The sequence below is a fragment of the Mobula hypostoma genome, chromosome 9, assembly GCF_963921235.1.
Source record: "Mobula hypostoma chromosome 9, sMobHyp1.1, whole genome shotgun sequence".
Lineage (NCBI taxonomy): Eukaryota > Metazoa > Chordata > Chondrichthyes > Myliobatiformes > Myliobatidae > Mobula > Mobula hypostoma.
In genome coordinates, this window is record NC_086105.1 from 143,870,329 (window position 1) to 143,897,688 (window position 27,360).

General features: G+C 39.7%; 1 protein-coding gene across 3 annotated transcripts in view; it reads right to left on the reverse strand.

The window, feature by feature from the left end:
- The window catches only part of LOC134351410 (dynein axonemal assembly factor 5-like), a 188,856-nt gene that overhangs the window by 76,486 nt on the left and 85,010 nt on the right, over positions 1-27,360 (reverse strand). For all 3 annotated transcript variants that reach the window (XM_063057511.1, XM_063057510.1, XM_063057512.1), the window contains exon 7: positions 16,058-16,201. In XM_063057511.1, the coding sequence (XP_062913581.1) occupies positions 16,058-16,201 (144 nt within the window). The remainder of the gene's footprint in view (positions 1-16,057; positions 16,202-27,360) is intronic.

The window sequence follows — 27,360 nt, forward strand, 5'->3', positions numbered from 1 at the left end:
CACTGAAATCTGCGTCGGCCAGCAGCAGATGTATGTCCTTGGGCAGTTGTTCTAGGAACGCCTGCTCAAACATGAGGCAGGGCTTGTGTCCTTCAGCCAGGGCCAGCATCTCGTTCATTAATGCTGACAGCGGCCTGTCTCCCAAACCGTCCAGTTGCAGCAAGTGGGCACCTCGCTCACACAATGAGAGGCCAAAGGTCCCTATGAGCAGCGCTTCGAATGCTACCTATTTGCCTTCTTCCGGGGGTGACTGTATGAAATCCTCAACCTGGGCAGCTGTCTCCTGGTCAAGGGAGCTCACCATATAATAGTAACGCGTAGAATCAGAAGATATCTGCCGAATCTAGAACTGGGCTTCTGCTTGGTCAAACCACACGCGTGATCGCAGCATCCAGAAAGTTGGCAGTTTTAGAGAAACTGCGTGAACAGATGAAGAGTCGATCATCTTTGGTCCAAATCCCATTCGGACCGTTGGGGTCACCAATGTAGTGATGTGCTACACACAGAGCTAGAAAGAACGACATGCAGTCTGTAAGTTGCACTCAAGACTAGTTTATTCAAACTTCGCGGCACTGGCTTTTACGCAGTTCCATTCTTGCTCTTTCCGGGCGGAAATGACGTCAGAGGTGCATTACAAAAGTCTCTTCCCGCGCGCAGGCTTTCTCTCCTTGCTGGTGAAGAAGGCGGCTCAGCGCCATTTTGGGGCTGGCCTCTCTGCCAACGCGCGCGCCATTTTGTGAGCCGGTTCGCCTGTGTAGAAAGTGAGTCACCACAGTACAAGCAACCATTAAATACATAATCTGATTGTATGTATATAAAGTGATGTTAGGTGATGCCTATATGGCGGTGAGTGGAGGTGTTGATCTGCCTGATGGCTAGGGGAAGTAACATACGCAAAATGCTGGAAAAACTCAGCAGGTCAGGCAGCATTTATGGAAAAGAGTAAACTGTTGACATTTCAAGCTGAGACCCTTCTTTGGAGTGAAAGGGAAGGAGAAAGACGCCAGAATAAAAAAGGTAGGGAAAATGGAAGGAAACGGAAAGGTAATATGTAAAACTCAGTGTGTGAAAAATATAAAGAGCAAGAGAAGAAAGAATCTGATAGGAAAGGAGAGCGGATCATAGGGGTAAAGGAAGGAGGAGGGGACCCAGGGGAAGTGATAGCCAGGTGAGAAGAGATAAAAGGCCAGAGTAGGGAATAGAAGAGAAGGGGAGGTGTAGGAAAAAAATGAAATGAGAAATCAATATTCATGCTATTAGGTTGGAGGCTACCCAGACAGCATATATGGTGTTGCTCGTTCACAATGAGGGTGGCCTCATCTTGGCACGAGAGGCGGCCATGGACCAACATGTCAGAACGGGAATGGGATTTAGAATTAAAATGTTTGGCCACTGGTAAGTTCTGCTTTTTGTGGATGGAGTGCAGATGCTCGATGAAGCAGTCCCACCAACGTAGAGGAGGCTTGGGGAAGTAACTGTTTTTGAGACTGGTGGTCCTGAGGTGAGTGCTGTGTCGTCTTTTCCCTGATGTGAGTGGGACAAACAGTCTCTAGGCAGGGTGGGAAGGATCCTTCATGATATTTCTGGCCTATATCTGGCACCTTTCTGTATATACTGTATGCCTTTGGTACAGGTAGGATGATGCTGGTGATGCGTTGGAACAGTTTTAACTAGCCATTGTGGAGCCCTCCTGTCTGTCACAGTGCAGTTTCAAGCACTACCAGGTTCAGGAATAGTTATTACTCCCCAACCATCAGGTTCTTGAACCAAGGGGTATAACTTTTACCATTGAAATGCTCCCACTCTCATGTTCCCATTGAGATGGACTCACTTTCAAAGACTCTTCACGTCATGTTCTTGATATTTATTGCTTAATTATTATTATTACATCTTTCTTTTTGTATTTGCACAGTTTGCGACTTTTGCACTTTGGTTGAACGCCCAAGTTGGCGCCGTTTTTCATTGATTCTATCATGGGTTATTATTCTGTTATGAATTTATTGAGTATACCAGCAAGAAAATGAATCTCAGGGTTGAATACTTTGATAGTAAATTTACTTTGAACTTTGAATAAGACTACACAGATCAATAAATGGAAAACTGGTAAAAGTGGAATCTACTACCTTTACCACAAGGTGGCAAAGGACATCAAACTGATGCCTCTGTCACTCTTGCAAACTCTTCAACTGCTCAAGGGTGAGCTATACTTTCAGAGGATCAAGGCCTTCAGGGTATTTCTCCTACGTGTAGGCAACATACACTGCGTAAGAAGATTTTTTAAAAAATTTAGAAATATAGCACAGCAACAGCTCCTTCCAGCCCAACGAACCCTTGCTGACCAATTACGCCCATGTGACCAAAACACACTATGTCTTTGGACTGTGGGAGGAAACAGCAGCACCTGAAGGAAACCCATGTGGTCATGGGGGGAAAGCAGAAACACCTTACAGACAACAGGGGGAATTGAACCCCGGTCGCTGACACCGTAAACTGATGCAATCACTGCTACACTATCATGCTGCCTCGACAAAGAACAGAATAGAAGTTTTGACTTTGCTTAAGAGTATCTATAAGAAGCAATTTGATCACAGAAATAGTCTGACTCCATCTCACACACTGAATGTTTCACCTCACATTGGAAAATTCTGATTCATTCTGTCCGTCCACTAATCAGATCAGGAAATGGAACAAGTTGAAAATAGCTGCAGTCTTTCTCCACTCCCAAAACCCCCCACTCTCCCCAAAGTAAGTAAGTGGAAACTGGACGTATCTTTTGCTCCGTTATGCTTTTTAAATTAGCCTTTGGAGTTAGCAGTGACAGTTACTGCTCAGAATCAGAGAACAGGGTTTGTTTGCTGAAATATTTCCAATGACTTCACATGAATGCATTCATTAGAGCACATAGCATTCTTAGACAACGACGCTCAGAAAAACATTTGCAACCACTTAAGACGCCCAAATATTACCTATTGCAGTAGTTCACGCACACTGTCAGAAGAAAATCAGCAAAATAGCTAACAGCTGTCAAATCAGAGGTCACTTCTCTATTGCATAAAAGAATTTTTCAAAATGCAGGTCAGCCATTCAGCCCTTCTGAGGCTGCTCCACCATTAAATAAGGTCATAGCTCATCTTACTGTGGGTTTCAACTTCATTTTCCTGCCTGATACCCATCATCTTCGATTCCTCTGTAATCTAAAATTCTTTGTAGCATTGACTACACAATGGCCTGCCATCATCAGTTCTCTGGGGGGTAGACAATTACAATGATTTACTTCTCAGAAGAAATCCCCTCTGCATCCTAGTTCTACACCGGTATCTCCTTATTCCGACACCAAGCTTTAGATCTCTTCACAAGAGGAATAAGTTCTCATAGCATCTACTTTGTCAAAGCCTCTTACAACCTTACATGTTTCAATAAGATCTCTTCTCTTTCCTCTAAATTGCAAATAAGTCTAGTAAACCTTCCCTGCACTGTCTTTAAGTCCTGAACTAAAGTGCCCAATACAAGGAGATGCAAACTGTTATCCAGTTCTCCAGGTTTGGTCTCACCAATGCTTGTGTTATTCTCTTAAGTCTTCCCTACTTTAGTACTCTATTCTTCTTATAATGAAGGCCAATGTTGCAGTTGTCCCCCTAATTAATTGTATCTGTACGGTTAACTTCCTTTGTTGTCCAATAAATTCAGTCTCAAACTCTCAAAGATTTAAACCGCCTCAAATTGGTCTGGTGATGATTCCATAACTCTGCACTCCACTTCATCCAGTCCTACCTGGAAAATGGTGCCTCATGTGGCAGAATACTGAGGGAGAGTCTAAGACCAGAGGACACAGCCTGAGGAAAGAGGGGTGCCATTTTAGAATGGGGAAGAGGAGGAATTTCTTTAGCCATGAGTGATGAACGTGTGGAATTCTTTGCCATATAGGCAGCTGTGGAGGCCAAGTCTTTATATATATTTAAGGCAGAGGTTGATAGATTCTTGATTGGTTAAGGCATGAAGGGATATGGGCAGAACGGAGGAGATTGGGGATGAGAGGAAAATTGGATCCCCCATGATGAAATAGTGGAGCCGACTTGATGGGCCAAATAGCCTAATTCTGCTCCTATATCTTATGGCCTTCTCGACTTCAGCTCGGAGTTTAATATGATCATCCCTCAAAAGCTGATGGGTAATCTGTCCTTGTTGGGTCTCAACACCTCTCTCTGTAACTGGATCTTGTCAGTCAGTCAGTGGGTGTTGTCCCGAATCCAGGGTTGGCGGCTATGCACCTCCATCTTCTTCGATCTTGCGACAGCACCGAGTACAGCCTCTCCTCCAGTTTGTGGATCTTGTACTTCTTAACAAAGGCCATAGCTAGTCTGTGTTGCCAGAAATATCTCTAGCTCCATCACACTGAACACTGGTGCCCTCGGGTCTGCATGATCAGCTCACTGCTGTCCACGCTGATGGCGCATGACTGCACTGCTAGATCCAATTCAAACTGAATCATTAAGTTTGCAGATGACACGACAGTGGCCGACTTCATCAACAACTACGACAAGACGGAGTACAGAGAGGTGGTACAGCAGCTGATAGAATGATGCCAGTATCACACCTTGAGTCGCAAACACAAGAAAATCAGCAGATGCTGGAAGTCCAAAGCAACACACACAAAATGCTGGAGGAACTTAGCAAGTAAAGGCAGCATCTGTGGAAAAGAGTAAAAGACTGTTCAGAGCCCCAAACGGTCCTTCCAGGTGAGGCGACACTTCACCTGCGAGTCTGCTGGGGTCATCTACTGTACCTGGTGCTCCAGGTGTGGCCTCCTGTATCTCAGTGAGACCCAACATAGACTGGGAAACTGCTTTGTTGAGCACCTTTGCGCCATCCGCCACAAAAGCGGGCTCTCCTGGTGGCCACTCATTTCGATTCCAACATGTTAGTCCATGGCCTCCTCTAATGCCACAATGAGACCACGCTCAGTTGCAGGAGGAACACCTTATATTCTGTCTGGGTAGCCTCCAACCTGAAGGCATGAATATCAATTTCTCTAACTTCCGGTAATTGTCCCCCCCCAACCCCCACCTCCTTCGCCATTCCCCATTCCTGTTTCCCCCTCTCACCTTTTGTCCTTACCTGCCCATCGCTTCCTTCTGGTGTTCCTCCTCCTTCCCTTTCTTCCATGGTCTTCTGTCCTCTTCTATCAAACTCCCCCTCCCCCACCTCCCAGTTTCACCTTCACCTGCCTCCTAGTACTACTACTTCTCCTCCCCCACCTTCTTTCACTGACTTCTCCTCTTTCTTTCCAGTCCTGATAAAGGGTCTCAGCCCAAAACGTCAATTGTTTATTCTTTTCCATAGATGCTGCTTGGCCTGCTGAGTTTTTCCAACTTGAGTCTCAATGTGGACAAGACCAAAGAGATGATTGTGGACTTTAGGAAGGTGCAGGCTAACTGCTCCTCACTGCACATAAATGGCTCCTGCATGGAGAGTTAGGAGCACCAAGTTTCTGGGAGTGCACACAATGGACGATCTTATCTGGTCCTTCAACACATCTTTGGTCCAGAGAGCACATGAGTGTTCTCACTTCATGAAGCGAGCTGCATCACTGTCTGGTACAGGAATTGTAAGGCTTCTGACCACAATCCCCTACAAAGGATTGCAAGGACTGCCGAGAGGATCACTGGGGTCTCTCTTTCACCCATCTGAGATACTTATAAGGACTGTTTCTTGCACAGGGCCTTTAGAATTGTCAACAATGCCTCTCAACGATCCAACAATGTTTTTGACGCCTACCATCAGAACTGTTAGGATGGAAAACAGCTTCTTCTACCAAGCCATAAGGCTAATGAACTCCCTGCCACCACCCAGGTCTCATCAACGTATAAAGTGCCAGTACCACTATACTGCTTACTTTCTAAGTTGTGTTGTAAATGCATCTTACTATTTGTTAATTTATTTGTGGTAATATTACTTTCTGTATTGTGTGTGTGAGTTGTTTCATCTGGTGGTATATATGTGTGTGGCTGAATGACAACAAACAGAACTTGAACTTAAGTTGTAATTTCCTAATTCTCAAATTTTAACATAAATCATATACAGAAAAAGCACCATCCCAATTAAGTGAAGGAGTTCCAATGTAATATATAGAAGTAATATTGCTTTATATCACTGAAAATATTTTAGACAATTTTGGATGAATGGTAATCAATCTTTATGCATTTTTATTGCAAAGTAAAAGAGACATGCATTCATATAATGACAAACAAGAGAAAATCTGCAGATGCTGGGAATCCAAGCAACACACACAAATGCTGGAGGAACTCAGCAGGCTAGGCAACATCTATGGAAAAGAGTACAGTCGACGTTTCTGGCCGAGACCTTTCGGCTATCCTGTGTGTGTTGCATTCATATAATCTTCTGGTAAGATGGCGGTGCACTCAAGACACAGCAGCTTCTATGGGGTCAACCAAAGGTACTATTGTCTTTTTGGACACTGTGTGGTGTGGAACACTGCAAGTCCAATTCATTGGTTTATTTGTGAATGGTAGGGGCAGAGAAGAAGGAAAAAATGGATGACAGATAAAATTCTGGATCTAATGAAAGAAGGACAGAAAAACACACCGAAAGACAGTGTCAAGAATAAAATTTTGAACAAACAAATCAAGTGAACATGTAGGAAAGTGAAAGAACAATGGATAAATGGTGAATGTGAAGGGACAGAGAAACTGAAAAGTACTAGCGATATGCACAAGAAGGTGAGAACACCCATGGGTGCTAATTGTACATCCAGTGTGTGTTTCAAGGCAAAAGGTTAATCAATACTCATGGAAAAAGCAGATATACCAGCTAAGTTGTCTGAAGATATGAGAGGAGAAGGCAATAATTACTAATAACATGGATGGCCTACTGATTATGAAATCAGAATTTAAAGCAGCAGTGGGGAAAACAAAAAAGAATCAGGCATTAGGACCGGATGGCATTGCTATAGCAATGATTCAAGTGCTGGAAGATTTCGGGATTGAATATTTGACAGATTTGTTGAATGAAATATATGAATGCGGGGAAATACCTGAGGAAATAAGCAAGTCAGTCTTTATTGCACTGCCAAAAAAAACCCAAGAGCAATTGAATGCAAGTTGCATCACTCAATTAGTTTGAAGAGTCATGTTGTGAAAGTCCTGCTACAAATCATCAAGATGAGAGCAAGAAAGAGCTTGAAACCAGAGATCGAGCATTGAAGGTAGTAAAACATGAAATGCAATCTTCATCTTTAGAATGATCTGTGAGCAGCCATAGAGGTCCAGAAAGACCTGTACCTATGTTTCATTGATTATACCAAAGCTTTTGATAAGGTGAGACATGAAGGGCTTATAAAAATCCTTCAGCACTTACACGTTGATGGGAAAGATATCAGAATCATCAGAAATTTATACTGGGAACAAAGAGCAGAAATGAGAGTTGACAAGTGATTATGTCCAGATTAAGAGGGGAATCAGACAGGTTCTCTCACCTGACCTATTCAATCTTTACAGCAAGAAGATTACAAGGGAAATTAGCAGTATCCCAGGCATGATAATTGGTGACTACAATTTGAACAATCAACAATATGTAGACAGTGCTGAGAGCTACTTCTAAACAGAAGCTCCAAGAAATACTAGATAAAGTTGTCAAAGATAGTGCAAAGGAGTGGATTGACTATTAACTGCAAGACGCCTGAATGTACGGTTGTCACAAAGAAGAAAGAGATACAGAAACGCGAACTGGAAGTGGGCAACAAAGCAATTCAACAAACATGGAAATTCAGTTACTTAGGGAGCATGGTAACATCTGACGGTAGGTCTGTTATTAAAATTAGGAGGATCTGGATTGCTAAATGCACGTTTGAGTGCTTGAGCAAGATATTAAAAAATAACAATTTCTATGGATATGAAACTCAGTGTTGCGGTACTACATTCATTCCACACTAACATATGAAAGCAAATGTTGGACAACATCAAAGTAGAGTGAGGGAAGACTCGAAGATGAAGAAATGTGTTTTTCTTTAAGAAGAACAATGAAAATATTGTGGAAGGACAGAGTAACAAACGAAGAAGTGTTGTGAATATCTGGAATAAGAGGAGAGCTGATATCATTAATCAGGAAACAGCAGCTGGAATTTCTGGAACATGTACCGAGGAAAGAGAAGCTCGAACATCTTGCACTGATGTGAAAAATTGATGGAAGAAAAAGTCATGCTCGATAGCGCATGACATTTATGAGTTATATCAAGGGATGGTCAGGCAAAAGTTTTGAAGAACTTATTAGAGCTTCTCAGATTAAAGACAGATGGAAGACTGTGACTGCCCACGACATATAATGACGATGATGATGTTTCTTGCATTGATTTCAGTCCATCCGAAAGCATTATGCAGCCAACAAATTAGTTTCAGAGTGAAGTAAATGCTGAAAGCAAGAAATATGACAAGCTATTTGTTCACAGTAAGATCCCACAGAGATTAATATCCTAACAAAACATCTTTCTCAAAGATTGAAAACCCCCACTATCTGGGCCATGCCATCTACTTATAGCTACTGAGATAGACAGTCAACATTTCGAGTTGAGACCCCTCCTCAGGACTGGAAAAGAAGGGGGAAGATGCCAGAATAAAGGAGGGAAGGATAATATGTAGAAGGTGATAAGTGAAGCCAGGTGGGTAGAAAACATAAAGGTCTGGAGAGGAAGGAATCTGATAAGAAAGGAGAGCGGACTCCAGGAGAAAGAGAAGGTGGAGGAGAGGTGATTGGCAGGTAAGAAGAGATAAGGGGCCAGAGTGGGGAATTGAAGGGCGGAGGGGTGAGGGAACTTTTTTTTACTGGAAGAAGAAATCAGTATTCATGCCATCAGGTTGTAGGCCACCCTGAGGGAATATAAGGTGTTGCTCCTCCACCCTGATGGTGGCCTCAGTTTGGTACTAGAAGAGACCATGGACCCAGAACGGGAATGGGAATGGGAATTAAAATGTTTGGCCACTGGGAAGTTCCGCTTTTGGCGGATGGAGCGGATACACTCAAGGAAGCGGTCCCTCAAATGACAACAGGTCTCACCAATGCAGGGGAGGCTGCACTGGGGGCACTGGACACAATAGATGACCCCAACAGATTCACAGGTTAACTGCTGCCTCACCCGGAAGGACTGTTTGGGGACCTGAATGGGGGTGAGGGAGTAGGTGCAGCACTTAGGCCACTTGCAGGGATAAGTGCCAGGAGGAAGATTTGTGGAGAAGGATGAATGGATATGTGAATCACGGAGAGGGCGATTCCTACGGAAAGCAGAGAGAGGAAGGGGGGAGGTAAAGATGTTTATCATTTCCTGTTAGTCATCTTAAGTACAGACATGCCTGCAACTAGCATCACTTTATGGGCATACAATCAATCTATTTATACAAGCTATCTTATGTATTTATATTTATTGTTTTTTTTTATTATTTTTACATCCTTTATCTTATTGTGTTTTTTTTTGTGCTGCATTGGATCTGGAGTAACAATTTGTTCTCCTTTACATTTGTGTACTGGAAATGACATTAAACAATCTTTAGTTACTTGAATTAACAAGAAATGCCAACTTGGTCAACCAAGTTGATCCAATTGTACAGGCAAGCCCTACCGAACATCCTTCTCATTATATTCATCAACACCTTCTCCCTCTCAAAACTTTCAATTGAACACTATTCCAATGGCCATCCCCTTATTAATTTATACTTACAACAGTGACTACACATTAAAAGTACTTCATTAAGCTGCACAGCACTTTGAGACATCCGGAGCCTGTCAAAGGCGTGACATAAAAACAAGTTCCCCCTTTGTTTATTATTTAATAGCCTGATCCTCCTTTGGGTATCATATTCCAGCTGATTTCCTTCTTTAGGCCGAAATAATTGTGAGTGGGAACAAACGGTCTGAGTCAGTTTTGTCAATTCCTTTCATAAACTTGAAAATTATTAGATCACCTGGAAGTTTCCTACATTATGAATTCAATGAGACCAAAGTAAATTGTTTAGACTGTCCTTGTAACTTAAGCTGCCAAGGCAAAATTCGCCGCTTGCCTTTCAAAATCACTCATTTATTTCCAGCAATGAGTTAAGAGCAGTTGCTCTGCCCGAGACCACAAGAAACGGAGAGAATTGCGGACACAGCTCAGCACATCATGGCAATCAGCCTCCCCTCCATGGATTCTGTCTATACTATCCACTGCCTCCATAAAGCAGCCAACATAATCAAAGGCATTACTCCTTGGACATTCTCTTTTCTTCCCTCTCACATCAGGCAGAAGATACAAAAGCCTGAAAGCACGTACCACCAGGCTTAAGGACAGATCCTAGCCTGCTATTATCAGTTCAAAGATCAAATTCAAAGTTCAAAGTAAATTTATTATCAAAGTACATATATAGAACCATAGAACACTACAGCACAGAAAACAGGCTATTTGGCCCTTCTAGTCTGTGCCGAAATATTATTCCGCCCGTCCCATTGACCTGCATCCAGTCCATAACCCTCCAGACCTCTCCCATCCATGTACCTATCCAAGTTATTCTTAAAACTTAAGAGTGAGCCCACATTTACCACGTCAGATGGCAGCTCGTTCCACACTCCCACCACTCTCTGAGTGAAGAAGTTCCTCCTTATGTTCCCACTAAACCTTTCCCCTTTCACCCTAAAGTCATGTCCTCTCGTATTTCTCACTCCTAATCTAAGTGGAAAGAGCCTATTCACATTTACTCTGTCTATACTCCTCATAATTTTGTAAACCTCTATCAAATCTCCTCTCATTCTTCTACGCTTCAAGGAATAAAGTCCTAACCTGTTCAATCTCTCCCTGTAACTCAACTCCTGAAAACCCGGCAACATCCTAGTAAATCTTCTCTGTACTCTTTCAATCTTACTGATATCCTTCCTATAGTTAGGCGACCAGAACTGTACACAATATTCCAAATTTGGCCTCACCAATGTCTTACACAACCTCCCCATAACATCCTAACTTCTATACTCAATACTTTGATTTATGAATGCCAGGATGCCAAAAGCCTTCTTTACAACCCTGTCTACCTGTGACGCCACTTTCAGGGAATTATGTATCTGAACTCCCAGATCTCTTTGTTCCTCCACCCTCCTCAGTGCCCTACCATTTACTGTGTATGTCCTACCTTGATTTGTCCTTCCAAAATGCAACAGCTCACACTTGTCTGCATTAAATTCCATCTACCATTTTCTGGCCCATTTTTCCAGTTGGTCCAGATCCTCTGCAAGCTTTGAAAGCCTTCCTCACTGTCCACAAGGCCTCCAATCTTAGTGTCATCAGCAAACTTGCTGATCCAATTTACCACATTATTATCTAGATCATTGATATAGACAACAAACAACAATGGTCTCAGCACAGATCCTTGAGGCACACCACTTGTCACAGGCCTCCAGTCTGATAAGCAATCATCCACTACCACCCTCTGTCTTCTCCCACACAGCCAATTTTGAATCCAGTTTACAACCCCTCCATGGATACCTAGTGGCTGAACCTTCTGAGCTAACCTCCAATGTGGGACCTAGTCAAAGGCCTTACTAAAGTCCATGTAGACAACATCCACAGCCTTTCCCTCGTCTACTTTCTTGGTAACTTCTTCGAAAAACTCTACAAGATTCGTTAAACACGATCTACCACGCACAAAGCCATGCTGACTATCCTTAATCAGCCCTTGGCTGTCCAAATACTTGTACATCCGATCTCTCAGAACACCTTCCAATAATTTACCTACTGCTGATGTTGGGCTCACTGGCCTGTAATTACCTGGTTTACTTTTGGAGCCTTTTTTAAACAACAGAACAATATGAGCTACCCTCCAATCCTCCGGCACCATACCCGTGGCTAAGGACACTTTAAATATTTCTGCCAGGGCCCCTGCAATTTCTACACTAGTCTCTCTCAAGGTCTGAGGAAATATCATGTCAGGCCCGGGGGATTTATCTACCTTTATTCACTGTAAGGCAGCAAGCACCTCCTCCTCTTTAATCTCTGTATGTTCCATGACACTGCTGCTTGTTTCCCTTCCTTCCATATACGCTATGCCAGTTTCCTGAGTAAATACTGATGCAAAAAAAATTGTTTAAGATCTCCCCACCTTGTGAGACTCCACACATAGACGACCACTTTGATCTTCTAGGGGACCAATTTTGTCCCTTACTATCCTTTTACTCTTAATATACTTGTAGAAACCCTTCGGGTTTACCTTCACATTATCTGCCAAAGCAACCTCATGTCTTCTTTTTGCCTTCCTGATTTCCTTCTTTAGTATTTTCTTACATTTTCTATACTCTTCAAGTACCTCATTTGTTCCTTGTTGCCTATACCTGCTATACACCTCTCTCTTTTTCTTAACCAGATCGCCAATATCCCTTGAAAACCAAGGTTCCCTATGCCTGTTAACTTTGCCTTTAATCCTGGCAGGAACATGCAAACTCTGCACTCTCAAAATTTCGCCTTTGAATGCCTTCCACATACTGAACACATCCTTGCCAGAAACCAACTTATCCCAATCCACTCTTCCATATGTCACTATATACAACCCTGAGATTTGTTTTCTTGCACGCATACTCAGTAAATCCAAGAACCATAACAGAATCAATGAAAGGTCACACCCAACACAGTGGACAAACAATCAACATGCTAAATACAACCAATTGTGCAAATAGAAAAGAAATAATAATAAGTAAGCAATAAATATTGAGAATATGGGATGAAGAGTCCTCGAAAGTGAGTCTATAGTTTGTAGGATCAGTTCAGTAATAGGACAGAGAAGTTGAGTGAAGTTATCCCCTCTGGTACAAGAGCCTGATGTTGAGCTGGAGAAATTGTTCCTGAACCTGGTGGTATGAGTCCTGAGGCTACTGTACTTTTTTCCTGATGGTAGAAGCCAGAAGAAAGCATGACCTGGGTGATAGGCTCTTGAATCCACGCTCTATCTTGTTGTGATCTTGCATCTATTGTTGACCTGCACTGCACTTTATTCTGCACACTGTTTTACTTTCCATGCACTGCATAATGAGCTGATGTGTATGAACAGAATGCAAGATAAACTTTTCATGGTATCTTGATAAAATAATAAACCAATAACAACACCCAAGATCCTTACTGCTCTTATACTTTATACTTCATCGTCGTCAAACAATTGATACTAGAACGTACAATCATCACAGCGATATTTGATTCTGCACTTCCCACTCCCTGGATTACAAATATTAAATATTAAAAATAGTAAAAATTAGTAAATATGAGTAAACTCTTGATGGAGTTGGGTTAAATACTTCAAGACAGAAATCTCATGATCTCTAAATATGCATTCTATCCCTTGTTAATGCAATCCACCATTTTGTCTGCCTTTTGTATTGCACCTTAACTCTCTTATTGGGCTACCAAGCAGAAATGAAAAATCTTAATATGTAACATTGCTCCATTTAACAAATTTTCACACAAATAATTTTACACTTATTGTTAAATAGCTATGTTATTTCTCTAGCACAGCTTGAAAGTATTCTCCCCAGTTCTGATTTATCATTTGCCTCATGTTCTGACTTTTGCCAAATTGACAGCTGTCCTTCTTGTAACCTTATCCAAGGCCCATGGTAGGAGGCCCTGACAGCAACTTGCAAAGTAGTCTGTTCTTAACTACTCTTCATTCTGAAAATGGTCCAAATGCTGGTCTTTGATCTCCATTTTATACAAATCTTCTACCTAACGGTGCCTTTCATCCATTTCATTATGTTTTCACTTCCCAGCTTATGTATTGATATTATTTTTCCCCCAGGGCAAAATTTGGTCAGGGCATCAAATGACATGGCGAGAAGGCGGGTGTATGGGGTTAACACACACAAAATGCTGGAGGAACTCAGCAGGTCAGGCAGCGTCTATGGAAAAGAGTACAGTCGATGTTTCAGGCCGAAACCCTTCAGCAGGACTGGAGAAAAAAAGCTGAGGTGTTAATTTAAAAGGTGGGGGGGGGAGGGGAAAGAAACACCAAGTGATAGGTGAAACCTGGAGGGGGAGGGATGAAGCAAAGAGCTGGGAAGTTGACTGGTGAAACAGACAGAAGACCATGGAAGAAAGAAAAGGGGGAGGGAGCACCAGAGGGATGCAATGGGCGAGTAAGGAGATAAAGTGAGAGAGGGAAAAGGGGATGGAAAATGATGAAGGAGGGGGTGGGGGGTAATACCGGAGGTTTGAGAAGTCGATGTTCATACCATCAGGTTGGAGGCTACCCAAACGGAACATAAGGTGTTGTTCCTCCAACCTAAGAGTGGCCTCCTCATGACAGTGGAGGAGGCCATGGATGGACATATCAGAATGGGATTTAAAATGGGCAGCCACTGGGAGATCCTGCTTTTCCTGGTAGGTGCTCGGTGAAGCAGTCTCCCAATCTATGTCGGGTCTCAGCAATATACAGGAGGCCACACTGGGAGCACCGGACATCTCCAACAGGATACCAACACCAAGCATATCTTTCCCTTCCCCCCACTTTCTGCTTTCCACTAGTGTTTGGTGCTCAGCCTTTTTTCTTCTGCACTACCACAGGGTTTCCGCCCGAAACGTCGACTGCGTACTTTTCCACAGATGATCCCTGGCCTGCTGAGTTCTTCCAGCATTTTGTGTGTGTTACTCAGATTTCCAGCATCTGCAGATGTTCTCTTGTTTGTAAGTGTATGAGGTTGAGTAGAATCTGGGATCAGCCACGATGGAATGGTGGAACAGCCTCGATGTGCTGAAAGGCCTAATTTTGCTCCTATCTCTTTTGGTCATAAGGTCTTATCTCCAACATCCCGAGAGGATAGTGGTGATCCAGCAACATGAATTGGTGTTGACCGCTTGTCTATGCTTTCTGTTCCCTTGGGAAAGCAGTCAACATAATCAAGGACCAACCCCCTCCCCACCCCAGTCATTCTTGCTTCTTCCCCTCCCTATTGGGCAGAAGATATAAAAGCTTGAGAACATCTACCATCAGGCTCCTGGACAGCTTCTATTCCATTGCTTTAAGACTCTTGAATGGACATCCTCTGTGATAAAAATGAACGCTTGATCTCTCAATCTACCAAATCATGTCCCTTGCACTTTTTTTTGTCTACCTACACCGCACATCCCTTGTAACTATAACACCATATACCATATTTTTTTATTTTATCCTTTGTACTACCTAGTATGGAATGATCTGTCTGTGAGGAATGCAAACAGAAGATTTTGCACTATTTCTGTACATGTGACAATAATAAACCAGTTACTAAGATGCCAAGTTGAAAGTTTAAATACTACTAACTAGAGCAATTTCTTGGCAAACCATAGCTTTGACAAAAAACTTTTTTGAAAATTCAAATACATTCAAAATGGATTTTGCCCGTCCACCATACCAGAAATTTGCAAAATTTGGTTCAAACATAATCCCTCATTAGCAAATCCAGGTGATTATCCTTTAGCTAATTACACTAAGTATCATCAAGTTCAAATTCTCAGCAGAACTATATCACAGTGCTCAAGGACAGAAATAATTACTGCTTAGACATCACAGTACCTACAGCAACTTCAGTGCACCCTTGCTAACAAGGCCAATTATGGGGTCAGGACCAGGATGGATTAGAGATAGCAAGGACAAATGCAGAGCTGAAATATTGAGGGAAAGAGAAAATAAACCAAGAAAAAAGGTACACAGAAACACACTTTACTATGGACCAGTGACCAAATTATTTCTGATGCAACCCATTTACAAGGATTATATTTCTTCATTGTACCTTGAATTACATTTAAAGACTTGGGATCAGTTCAACCTATTCAACATTTCTTCCACTCAAAACCACTTCAACTCTCAAAAAAGCCAAACTCACTGCAAGATGGAACTTTTAGCTATAAATTAGCACGTACCCAAAATTAAAGCTGAAAGACAGTGAACCCATTCATTTAGGCTTTGAAATGTTTGGCTTTCAGAAGAGAAGGGGAAAAAAAAAATCAATCGCCAAATTACAGATGAACTTTATTTAACTAACTGATGTGGCTTGCACTCTGTAATACCTTGTTTTTCAGCTCTTCATCAGAAGTCATAGACACGACTGTCACCAGCACTTTCAGAAGTGGCAGATTGATTTCACCGCATTGTTTCCCACATACTGTAATCAGGATCTGTGCACACAGAAGCAGTTGTTCCAAATATTCCACCTATAGGTATCAGAAAGAAAATAAAAGAATCAATCAACGTCTTGCTCTGAAAAAGCCCTTCCCATTCCAAACGTTCACTTTTGATTTTTATTTTACCTGTATAAACAGAGACCTGTGGGAATTAACAAGGCTATAATGGAAATTACAAATTTGTTCCAAATTTGAACTCATAGCTATATTAAAACCTTTTACATCATTCTGAATCTACATGTGTTCTCAATGGATTAAAACTGCTAAGATTGTTCCGGTAGAAACCGAAGCAAAAAAAGTGTACGTCAAAGATAATACTGGAAACCACACACCCAAAAGTTGTCAGCCGCTTCACACACATCAACCACCTGCTAAAAAAGCAGCAGACAGAAGAAAACATTTCAAACCAGTTTCTAAGTACAAGTATTGTTAGCTGGTAAATGATTTTAGCAATAGCTTACATCGACTGATACAGGTTTTCTATACTACTAACTTTTAACCCACATTATACCATGTATTTGGAACCTTTTATTTCCATTTATTTGATTCCTAGGTTATGAAACTGCTAAAAGATTATGGCTAAACTGAGAGATTTACTGTGTCTGACCTCAGTATGTCCTAAAGTATTACTTTTTTTATAAAGAGAATATTTTTTCTCCCTCATCTTGTTTTGACAAAAGCCTCAAATCTATTTTCTCATACTATTTTCTTGTAGGTTGTCATTAATGCAACAGATTTCAAAGACGTGGATCCAATTTCATTCAGCTGGGTTACCAGGTGCAAAATTTGGCTAAGAACATGGGTAAAAGCCTCCATACAACGAGCTGAATACTTTTTGAAAGGAGTAAATTTCCTCCTATAACAAAGCCCTCAATTGGCCATTTTACCGATTATCATTTTTTTTCCTTTCAGCTACCATCATGAACACCTGTTTGTGACCTGTGGAAGGAACATGTATCTAGGTTAAATTTATACACATTGTCAATAGAGAGGAGGTTTTGCCTTTGCACCTCGTAGGGCTGAACAAATGTTATTGGGTAATTATCTCACATTAATGATTAAAATCTTTGTGTTCATAAATGTATTGTTTATTATCTGAAGCACTTTAAACTTGTTCCAGCAGCCAATCCGAAGGAAAGAACGGAAAGGGGAGGGTTTAGTATATTAGAACATCTAATAGGCACCATTTTGTAATGTGACACCGCTAGTTTTTCCTAAGGGTGCAATAGATAAAATCGAATCACGTGCATGACATGGTCACGTACAGGTACAATGAAAAACTCACAACAGCATTGTGAATGATTCTTAACTGGCATAAAAGCAGAGAAGCAGGATTTGGAAGGTGGGGGTGGGTTGTGCGTTAAGCCTGATTTATACTTCTGTGTCAACACGTCGCTGTAAGTACTGCGTCGCCGCAAACCCTACGCAAAGCCTTCGCGGAACCCTACGCGAGAGCCTGCGTTGCTGCGACGCGCACCTCTCCCAAAATGTAACCGCACGTTGCGGCAAGGCAGAACACAACAGCTGTGATTGGTCCGCTTGGTAGCATCGCATTTCCTCCTACGCTGCAATAGCTTCCCATTGGGCGACTGAAGGGCAGGGAAGGAACTCTGGCTGCAATGCTTTCCATAAAGCTTCACAGACCTCCAAAATTATGGAGGACATATTTTGCTTTTACGAAAAAAGACGCTCGTGTCTTGTTTACCATACGAAAGACTACCATGACCACGAAGCCTTGTATGGGCAGGTGTGCGCGCATGCACGACGTGCGCGAATTGCAGAGCGACGCAGACACACCAACGCACAAGTATAAATGCTCACAATGCGCGTAGGCCACTTGCGTAGGTTACGGCGTCGAGTTAACGCAGAAGTATAAATCAGGATTAGGGTGAACAGCAGCCCTAGAAAGATTAAAAAGTTCAAAGTAAATTTATTACAAAGTACACATATGTCTGCATATACTACCCTGAGATTCATTCTATTGTGAACCTTCACAGTAAATACAAAAAACAAATAGTGCAAATACAGAAAGATAAAAACACAAAATAATAATATAATTATTTATTTAATTAAATAATTGATTTAGGCGGGAATTAAATAGGAAGCTGGGAGGTGATGGGTGTGAAAGGAAATGGGCTGAAGGAGGAGGAATCTGATAGGAGATGAGAGTGGACCATGGAAGAAAGGGAAGGAGGATGGGAACCAGGGGGAGGTAATGGGCAGGTGAGAAGAAGAGAAGTGGGGAGAGGGGAGTCAGAATGAGTAATGGAAAGAGAGAGAAGAGGGAAGGAGTGAGAAATTACTGTGAAAGCTATGATGGAATGACAAGTCCAAAGGAAACAGCAACGCTGTAAAGTTAATATAAGTGCATTTAGCATTGGAATGGCAACATTATAATAAAACAAATCTGCAGTACAGAGCTGAATTTCTGCAGTTCTCAGAATTGTCCAAGTCCAAAAGGTACAATACAAACTAGAAATGCAAATAAGCAAGAATTTTACGATCTTTCAGGAGATATATCTGGATAATATTTTTCTTACTTCACCAAGGCATTATTTGTATTAGAATTATACTTTCAGAGTGTTCCAACCTTCTCACTGACAGTCCATTCCTGGTTAGTAAAGTGGTGACAATTTGTTCCAAACAGGGCTTCCAGCAACGACTAATGGTGTCCCTGATTTTCCTTTGCTTTGCTTGTAGAAACCAAACAAACATTTTCAAGTCATTTTTACATCTGAAAGAATAAGTTATCAGCAACACACACAAAATGCTGGAGAAACTCAGCTCAGGCAGCATCTATGGAAATTAATAAACAGTTGACGTTACGGACTGAGATCCTTCATCAGGCCTTGAAAGGAAGGGGGAAGATGCTGCTTGACTTTTGAGGTTCCTCCAGCATTTTGTGGGACTCTCCAGGAGGGCTCATGCCAGAGGTACACTTTGGCTTCGCTCCATTCCCTTTACTTCTTTTACCTGTAACCACCCTTATTTATTTTATCTATACCTACACTAAAGGGTTTATACCACAAATATATCTTTGAACTTCAATTTTAACTTACTGAAAATGCTGACCACAGGACGAGAAGTTAAAAGTGGAAGAGACTCTGGCGGGAAGGGGAAAAAAGATGGTGATCCCAAAGCACCTAAGCAAATTCCATTAACTTTTGAAACAATATCGAAACTTCTAGAGGATACACTTAACCAAAGATATGCTGTGTTTGAAGAAGCTTTGAAAATGATTCAAGATGAAGTTAAATCATTTAGGTGTGAAGTCGATCAACAACAGATTCGAATTTCAGAGCTGGCTGAAGCCAGTCGGAAGAGAGACCGAAAAATTGATTCCCTGGAAAAAAATCTAGCTTTGACATCTCAGCAGTTGGAATGTTATAAATCAAAGATTATTGATCTTGGCGACAGAACCTGCGAATAGTCAGGCTTTCCAAAGATGTTGAGATGGGCGATCCTAGTAAATACTTTTCTAAATTGTTAATGGATGTGTTTGGTCCAAAAGTTTTGGAGGCCCCCCCCCCCCCCGCCATTGCTAGATCGTGCACATCGTACTTTACGCCCCAAACCTTCCAAAAAATTTAAACTGAGACCTATTATTGCTCGGTTTCATTATGTTCATATTAAGGATCAAGTAATACGAGCTGCTCGGCGGAAAAGTATGATCGAATTTCAAAGTTTCAGATTTTGCATCATTGAGGATTTCAGCCCGGAAGTATTGAGGGAACGGATGACTTTTAAACCACAGATGTCAGAACTTTATCGTAAGGGCTTCAAATTAGCGCTGCTGTTCCCAGCGTGTCTAAGAATTGTTCTGGCGGATAACTCTCGTCATTTGTTTAAGACTCTGGACGAAACTCAAAGTTTTCTCAACAATCTGTCTTCCGCTGCTAAGGACTAATTAACGCATTTTTTTTCTTTTTTCTAACCTGCTTTTTGTTTTTTTTTAAAAAGCTAACATCTAGCCTACAGATTTAGATTTTTATATTTTAAGGGTTCTTGCCTTGGTTTTGTAGTGTAGGTATTTCTCGTATTTTTGAATAAAAGTATTCTTTTTTTTCTTTTTTCGTTAGTGATTTTGTATTTTTTACTTTTAATCTTTTTGCTTTTGAGAGTCATTAAGTAATAGATTCAGTGTTTGATTTTCCTTTTCTTTGAAACTTTATTGGAGGAGTATTACATCTTAAGATGGTGGATTGCTCTATCCTTCTTCTCAGAATTTATTTTCTCTTGCTGCGTCATTTCCGATCATTTATATATGAAAAAATTAATAATATGAATTGGTGCTTGGTCTTTTTTTTTGAAATATGAGCAAGAAGAAACTATTTTATGTTTGTAATTGTTGTAATCTTTTCTTTACATTTATAGTAATCGCTTTTTTACTTTTTTGACCACAGGTGGTGTTTTTTAAGAAAAACGTATTTCTTTTGGGTTACCTTCTGGAGAGATGGGGTTAGATTTAGCATTGGGCACTTTCTGGCTTTTTTCCGGGTTTTTGTGGCAGGGGCGGGGTATTTTTGTTCTTATTTTTAATTTAGATTTTTTCTTTAAACCAGCTGACTTGAAACTACCAAATGTCCGAAATGTCGTGACTTCCGATTCCTCTTTGAACCTTTTTTCCTCTTCCAGGGTCATGAGTTTGTATTCTGGTTAACCCTTTACATACCTTATGTTCGATTTCGGTACTATGGATAAGACTACTAATTTGGTTTCTTGGAATACAAATGGTTTAAACCACCCGATTAAACAGAAGAAAGTTTTTTAAGTATTTCATAGAATGAATGCTCATATTTATTTTCGTACAAGAAACATGCGGAAAGAGGATAATCAGCGTTTTTTTAGGTTTTGGAAGGATCACAGTACCATTCGAATTCACAGGCCAAAGTGTAAGGCGTTTCTATTTTTATAGATCCTTCAGTTTCGTTTGTGTATTATGAGACTATTTCAGATCTGAATGGTAAATTTTTGTTAACTACTGGTTTATTATTTAACAAAAAGGTTGTTATGGTTAATGTTTACGCTCCAAATGTTGATTGTCCTGAATTTTTTAAACATCTCTTTACATCCCTTCCTAACTTAAACGATTATATGTTGATTATGGGTGGGGATTTCAACGGTTGTTTAAATCCTTTGATGGGTAGACCTATGTCTAATCAGGCACTCCCGAACAAATCAGCTACTCTTATTAACTCTTTTATGCTTGACTCTGTAATTTCAGAAATTTGGAGATTCTTACACCCCAACAATAAAGAGTTTTCATTCTTTTCACATGTATATCATCATTATTCTAGAATTGATTACTTTCTTATTGACTCTCGATTAATTCCATCTGTTATTGACTGCAAATATGACTCCATTGCTGTCTCCAATCATGCGCCGTTGAAACTATCTATTAATTCAATGAATACATCTTCATACATGAATACATCCGGCGATTTAATACCACTTTGCTTCAGAATTTGGACTTTGTTAATTTTATTGAGGAACAGATTAATTTTTTCTTCACAACGAATTTTACGGAGGAATTTCCAGCGGGGTACTATGGGATACTTTTAAAGCATATATTTGTGGATAAATTATTTCATATTCTGCTGAACTGAAAAAGCGAACTAATAATGAAATACTTAAGCTGGTTGACAAGATCAAAGAAATTGACAAGAAATATTCTATTGCTCCTAATCGGGAGCTTTATAAAGAGAGAGTCAAACTTCAAATGGAATGTAGTCTATTACTATCATCTTTGATTGAAAATCAATTAATTAAAACTAGGAGTCAATTCTATATACATGGTGATAAGACTGGGAAACTACTGGCTAATCAACTGAAATCGGCTTCGGTTAAACGCCAGATTGTTAAGATTTGTAAAAAAGATGGTACTCTGACGGTTGATCATGATGAGATAAACAAATCCTCTTAAGAATTTTATACCTCCCTATACCAATCAGAATTTCCTGATGACTCCACTATTATGCACGATTTTTTAAACAAATTGAATATTCCAAAATTACCACCCAATGAACGTTTAAAACTAGATGTACCTATTACGGTAGAAGAAATAAAAAATGCTATTTCCTCAATGAATTCAGGTAAAGCACCTGGTCCAGACGGTTATACAGTAGAATTTTTAAAATCCTTCTCTACTATACTTTCTCCTTGGTTAGGTAGAACCTTTAGGGATGCAGTATTTGTAGGTAAGTTACCACAATCTTTTTATCGAGCTTCTTATTTCCCTAATTCTTAAAAAAGATAAGGATCCTACTGAATGTGCATCTTATAGGCCTATATATTTGCTGAATGTGGATTCTAAGATTTTTTTCTAAAATATTGGCAACGAGACTGGAGAATGTATTGCCTCAAATTATTTCCGTCCATCAGACTGGATTTATTAAAAATCGTTACTCCTTCGTTAATATTAGGAGATTAATGAATATTGTTTATACTTCTTCACTTAGAACTCCAGAATGCGTCATCTCATTGGACACTTAGAAAGCTTTTGATAAGAGTCGAATGGACATATTTGTTTAATACATTTGAGAAATTTAATTTTAGTCCAATATTTATATCTTGGATTAAATTGATATACCTTACTCCTTTGGCTTCGGTATTTACCAATAATCAAAGATCTCCCTTTTTTCAGTTATTCCGTGATACTAGGCAGGGTTGCCCTCTTAGTCCATTATTATTCGATATTGCTCTGGAACTGTTAGTTATTGCTATTCGTGACTCTCCTAATATATTTGGTATTACTCGTGGGAGTGAGATACATAAATTGCCACTATATACAGATGATTTACTATTATATATATCTAACCCGGAGAAATCCATTCTGGAAGTATTATCTCTGCTTGCTTAGTTTAGTAGTTTTTCTAGTTACAAATTGAATCTTGGTAGGAGTGAACTTTTTCCATTAAATATGCAGATTCCCATTTATAGATGTTCACCATTCAGATTGATTACCAACTATTTTACTTATTCGGGGGTTAAGGACTTATTCAAGCTCAATTTTTTACCGTTAATTAGTCAGGTTAAACAATTGCTTACTAAATGGTCCCCATTCTCTATCACTGATTGGCCGAATCAATGCTATTAAAATGATTACTCTACCTAAATTTTTATATCTATTTCAAGCAGTACCAATTTTTATTCCTAAATCTTTTTTTGATACTATTGATTCTAAAATTTCCTCTTATATATGGCAGAATAAAAATCCCAGGTTAAGTAAAAAATATTTACAGAAGTCCAAGAAAGATGGTGGTTTAGCATTGCCAAATTTAAGATTCTATTACTGGGCAATTAATATTTGATATTTAATATTTTGGACACAAGATTGGGATATAATTCCAAGTCCACAATAGGTAAACCTTGAACGTTACTCTATACAAGGGTTTTCATTGGTTTCTATTTTAGGAACTTCATTTCCCTTTGTATTTTCTAAATTGAATAAACAATTGGTTAATCCAATAATTAAACATACATTACGAAAATGGTTCCAATTTCGTAAATTTTTTGGTCTGAACTAATTTATATTATCAAGCCCTATTATATCTAATTTATTTTTCCAAACCCTCGGTTATGGATCAAGCCTTTTTGATATGGAAAATGAAGGGTATAACATGTTTCCGTGATTTATTTCTGAATAACTGTTTCATGTCTTTTGAACAGTTATCTAATAAATACAACTTGCCCAGATCCCATTTTTTTTAGATATTTACAAATAAGAAACCTATTATATACCTCACTGTCTACCTTTCCGATTTCACACACTACTGATATCATGGACAAAATTTTTGGTTTAAATCCCTATCAGAAAGGATTAGTAGCAACTATTTATGATATAATTATGAAAATACAGCCAGGTATATCTGATAAAATTAAAAATGAATGGGAAAGGGAACTTCAACTTCGCCTACCTATAGAGAAATGGGAAAAAAATTTTCAATTAGTTAGTTCTTCCTCTATATGTGCTAAACATATGCTGATAAAATTTAAGGTAGTGCATAGGGCCCACATGTCTAAAGATAAACTAGCTTTTTACTCCCATATAAATCCTATTTGTGACAGATGTCACTCTGAGGTGGCTTCTTTGACTCATATGTTCTGGTCCTGCCCGCTCTTGGAAAAATTTCGGAAAGATATTTCTGATATTATTTCAACAGTTTTGCGTTTTGATTTACAACCCCATCCTATTACGGCAATTTTTGGTTTGCCAATGACGGAACATAGCTCTTTATCCTCTTCAGCTCGTCAGATGATCGCATTTGTTACATTAATGGCCAGGAGATCTAGTTTATTGAATTGGAAAGAGACCAACCCCACCCCCCCCCACTGCATTTCAATGGTTTTTCCAAACTATATCATGTTTAAATTTAGAAAAAATCAGAAGTGTCATTTTTGATCCTTTGGTTAAATTTGAAGAAACATGGAAGCCATTTATTCAATATTTTTCATATGATGTAGTTTGACCTTTTCCAAATCCTTTTTATTAACTTAGATTATATGAATAGAGGAGCGGAGTTGATGGCATTAATTAATGTATTCGATCTCATATATTGGTTCAGCCTTGTTTTGTTTTGTTTGCTTTTTCTGAGTTTAGCCATTAGTTCTATTTTTTTTAAGTTTTTTTGGGTTTTTTCTTTGCAACATCCTTTTCTTTTTATTTGCTTTTTCTTCATGATTAACTATATCAAGAGTTTGGAAGTCTATTACACTTGTACTATTTGTAGTGTTTTTTGTATATGTTTATTAACAATAAGGTAATTCCAATTTCTTTGTATCACTATTGTTATTATGTTTACGAACTTGAAAATTAATAAAAGGATTAAAAAAGAAAGAAAGCATTTTGTGTGTGTTACTCTGGACTTACGGCATCTGCAGAATCTCTTGTGTATCGGAAACCAAGCTTATTTATTTCAACAAGCTGCCATGATTCAACCCCAAAGTGTGTCAAAATGTTATTTTGCAGACTTTAATTTTGGAATGTCACTTGCTTACTTTTATTGTATGCACAATTTTTTCCCTTGCATTTTGGGTATTTGACGGTCTTTTTTTTAATGGGTTTCTATTGGGTTTCTTTGTTTTGTGGCTGCCTGTAAAGAGATGAATCTCAATGTTGTATATAGTATCATATTTTGATAATAAATGTACTTTGAACTTAAGCGATTCAAAGCTTAACATGAACAACTGTCCACTCTAAAATTTCAAATGCAAGTATACTTTTCTCTCCAGTATATACAAGACAAATTCCTCAATATCTGAAGGTTCAAATGTCACTGGACTGCACAAACAAGGCTATTTGGAAATGACTAATAACAAACAGATAGCAATGATTACACTTTAATTCCTCCTTTCAGGCTATCTGTATTTTTTGTCTGTACATTTGTGGTAAAAAGGTATTTCAAAGTTTCAAAGTTCCAAGTAAATTTATTATTAAACTACATGTATAACGCCATACATAACCCTGAGATTCATTTTCTTGGGGGCATAATCAGTAAATCTAAAAACCATAATAGTATCAATGAAAGACTGCACGCAACAGGGCGGACAAACAACCAATGTGCAAAAGGTAGCAATCTGTGCAAATACAAAGCTAACTAACTAAATAAATAAGCAATAAATATCAAGAACATGAGATGAAGAGTCCTTGCAGGTAAGTCCATAGGTTGCGGGAACAGTTCAGTGATGGGGCGAGTGAAGTTATCCCCACTGGTTCAATACCCCGAAAGTTCAGGGACAATAACTATGAGAAGTACTTCCTTTAATGGTAAAACACAAATAAATCCGTTATTAATTGCCAGCTATGAAATGTAACAGGAATGTCCTCACCTGACACTCATTATCATATTGTCAACACAAAACCTGATGTCTCACTAGGATGTGTATTATATTATTTGGTTTTCAAAAATCTCATTATATAGAAAAGTTCACTTTATCAGGAAATATACCCTCTCTTTGTGATTTGTTTTATAGTTAACTTGACAGGCCAAATGTCCTAATTCTGCTCCTATATCTTATATTCTTATCATCTAAAAGGCAAAAGTCTATTGTTTTTTTTATCAAATTAAATGGCAATGAATATTTAAGTGGCCAATAATGTTGGCAAGTCACTGGTTGCAACACTGATTTTTGAGAACAGACTCAGATCAATTGGCCCAATCAAGAGAATGCCAGATCACAAGAAGATGCTGAAGTTCAAGAACACCTAGGTAGGCAGGCAGATTGCAATATAGATTTAGGATGCTTTCAACGTTCAGTTAGTGCCTATGCAGATGACTGGGAAGCAAATACAAAATGTCATTCTGATGGCCTGATCAGTTTGGGGATACCGAGAGGAGCAACATGTTAGGCTTTTGTTCTGATTAATGCCAAAGGAGATTTGAAACCTGTACTCAGATCAATGCTAGTGCTTAAGACATCCTACTTGTGAAGAAACAGTTTCTCACACTTTGAACATACAAATAATTAATCAATTCCAGCACTATGCTCTATGAAGATTGACAGCACCACATTACAGTCCTGTGTAAAAGTCCTATGCACATATTAGCTACGGTGCCAAAGACTTTTGCATAGTACTGTACTTGTCAACATGGGATGAAGAGTGAGTTTGTAAATCTGGCGGCAGTAAAGGATGCTGGGAACGTCGAGGGTGGAGCACCATGGGAGGGGTGTGGAGCAGGTAGCAGAGAAAAAGTGCTAGAGGTGGGAGGGTGGTGCAGGTACAGACACACTCAGCCCTGAGACATCAGACAAGCTCATTGGATTCCAAACAATTGGTTTACTGATCATTACAGAGGGTGTCTCTGGTGTTTCACACTCCCTCCCCTCTCCCTTCCCCTTTTCCCAACTATGAATCCTCTCTCCCTGCCCCCTTCGGACTCTCAATCTACAAGAGAGACCCATATCAAAATCAGGTTTATCATCACTCACGTATGTCATGAAAGTTGTCTTTTTTTGCAGCAGAAGTACAGTGAAATGCATAAAATTACTACAGTACTGTGCAAAAGTCTTAGACACCAGAGCTACATATGGACAGGATAAGTGCAAGCAGGCTTTTTCCACTGAGGATGGGTGAGACTAGAACGAAAGGCCATGGGTGAAGGATGAAAGATGAAATGTTTAATGGGAACATGAGGGGAAGCTTCTTCACTCAGAGGGGTAAGAGTGTGGAACGGGCTGCCAGTGGAAGT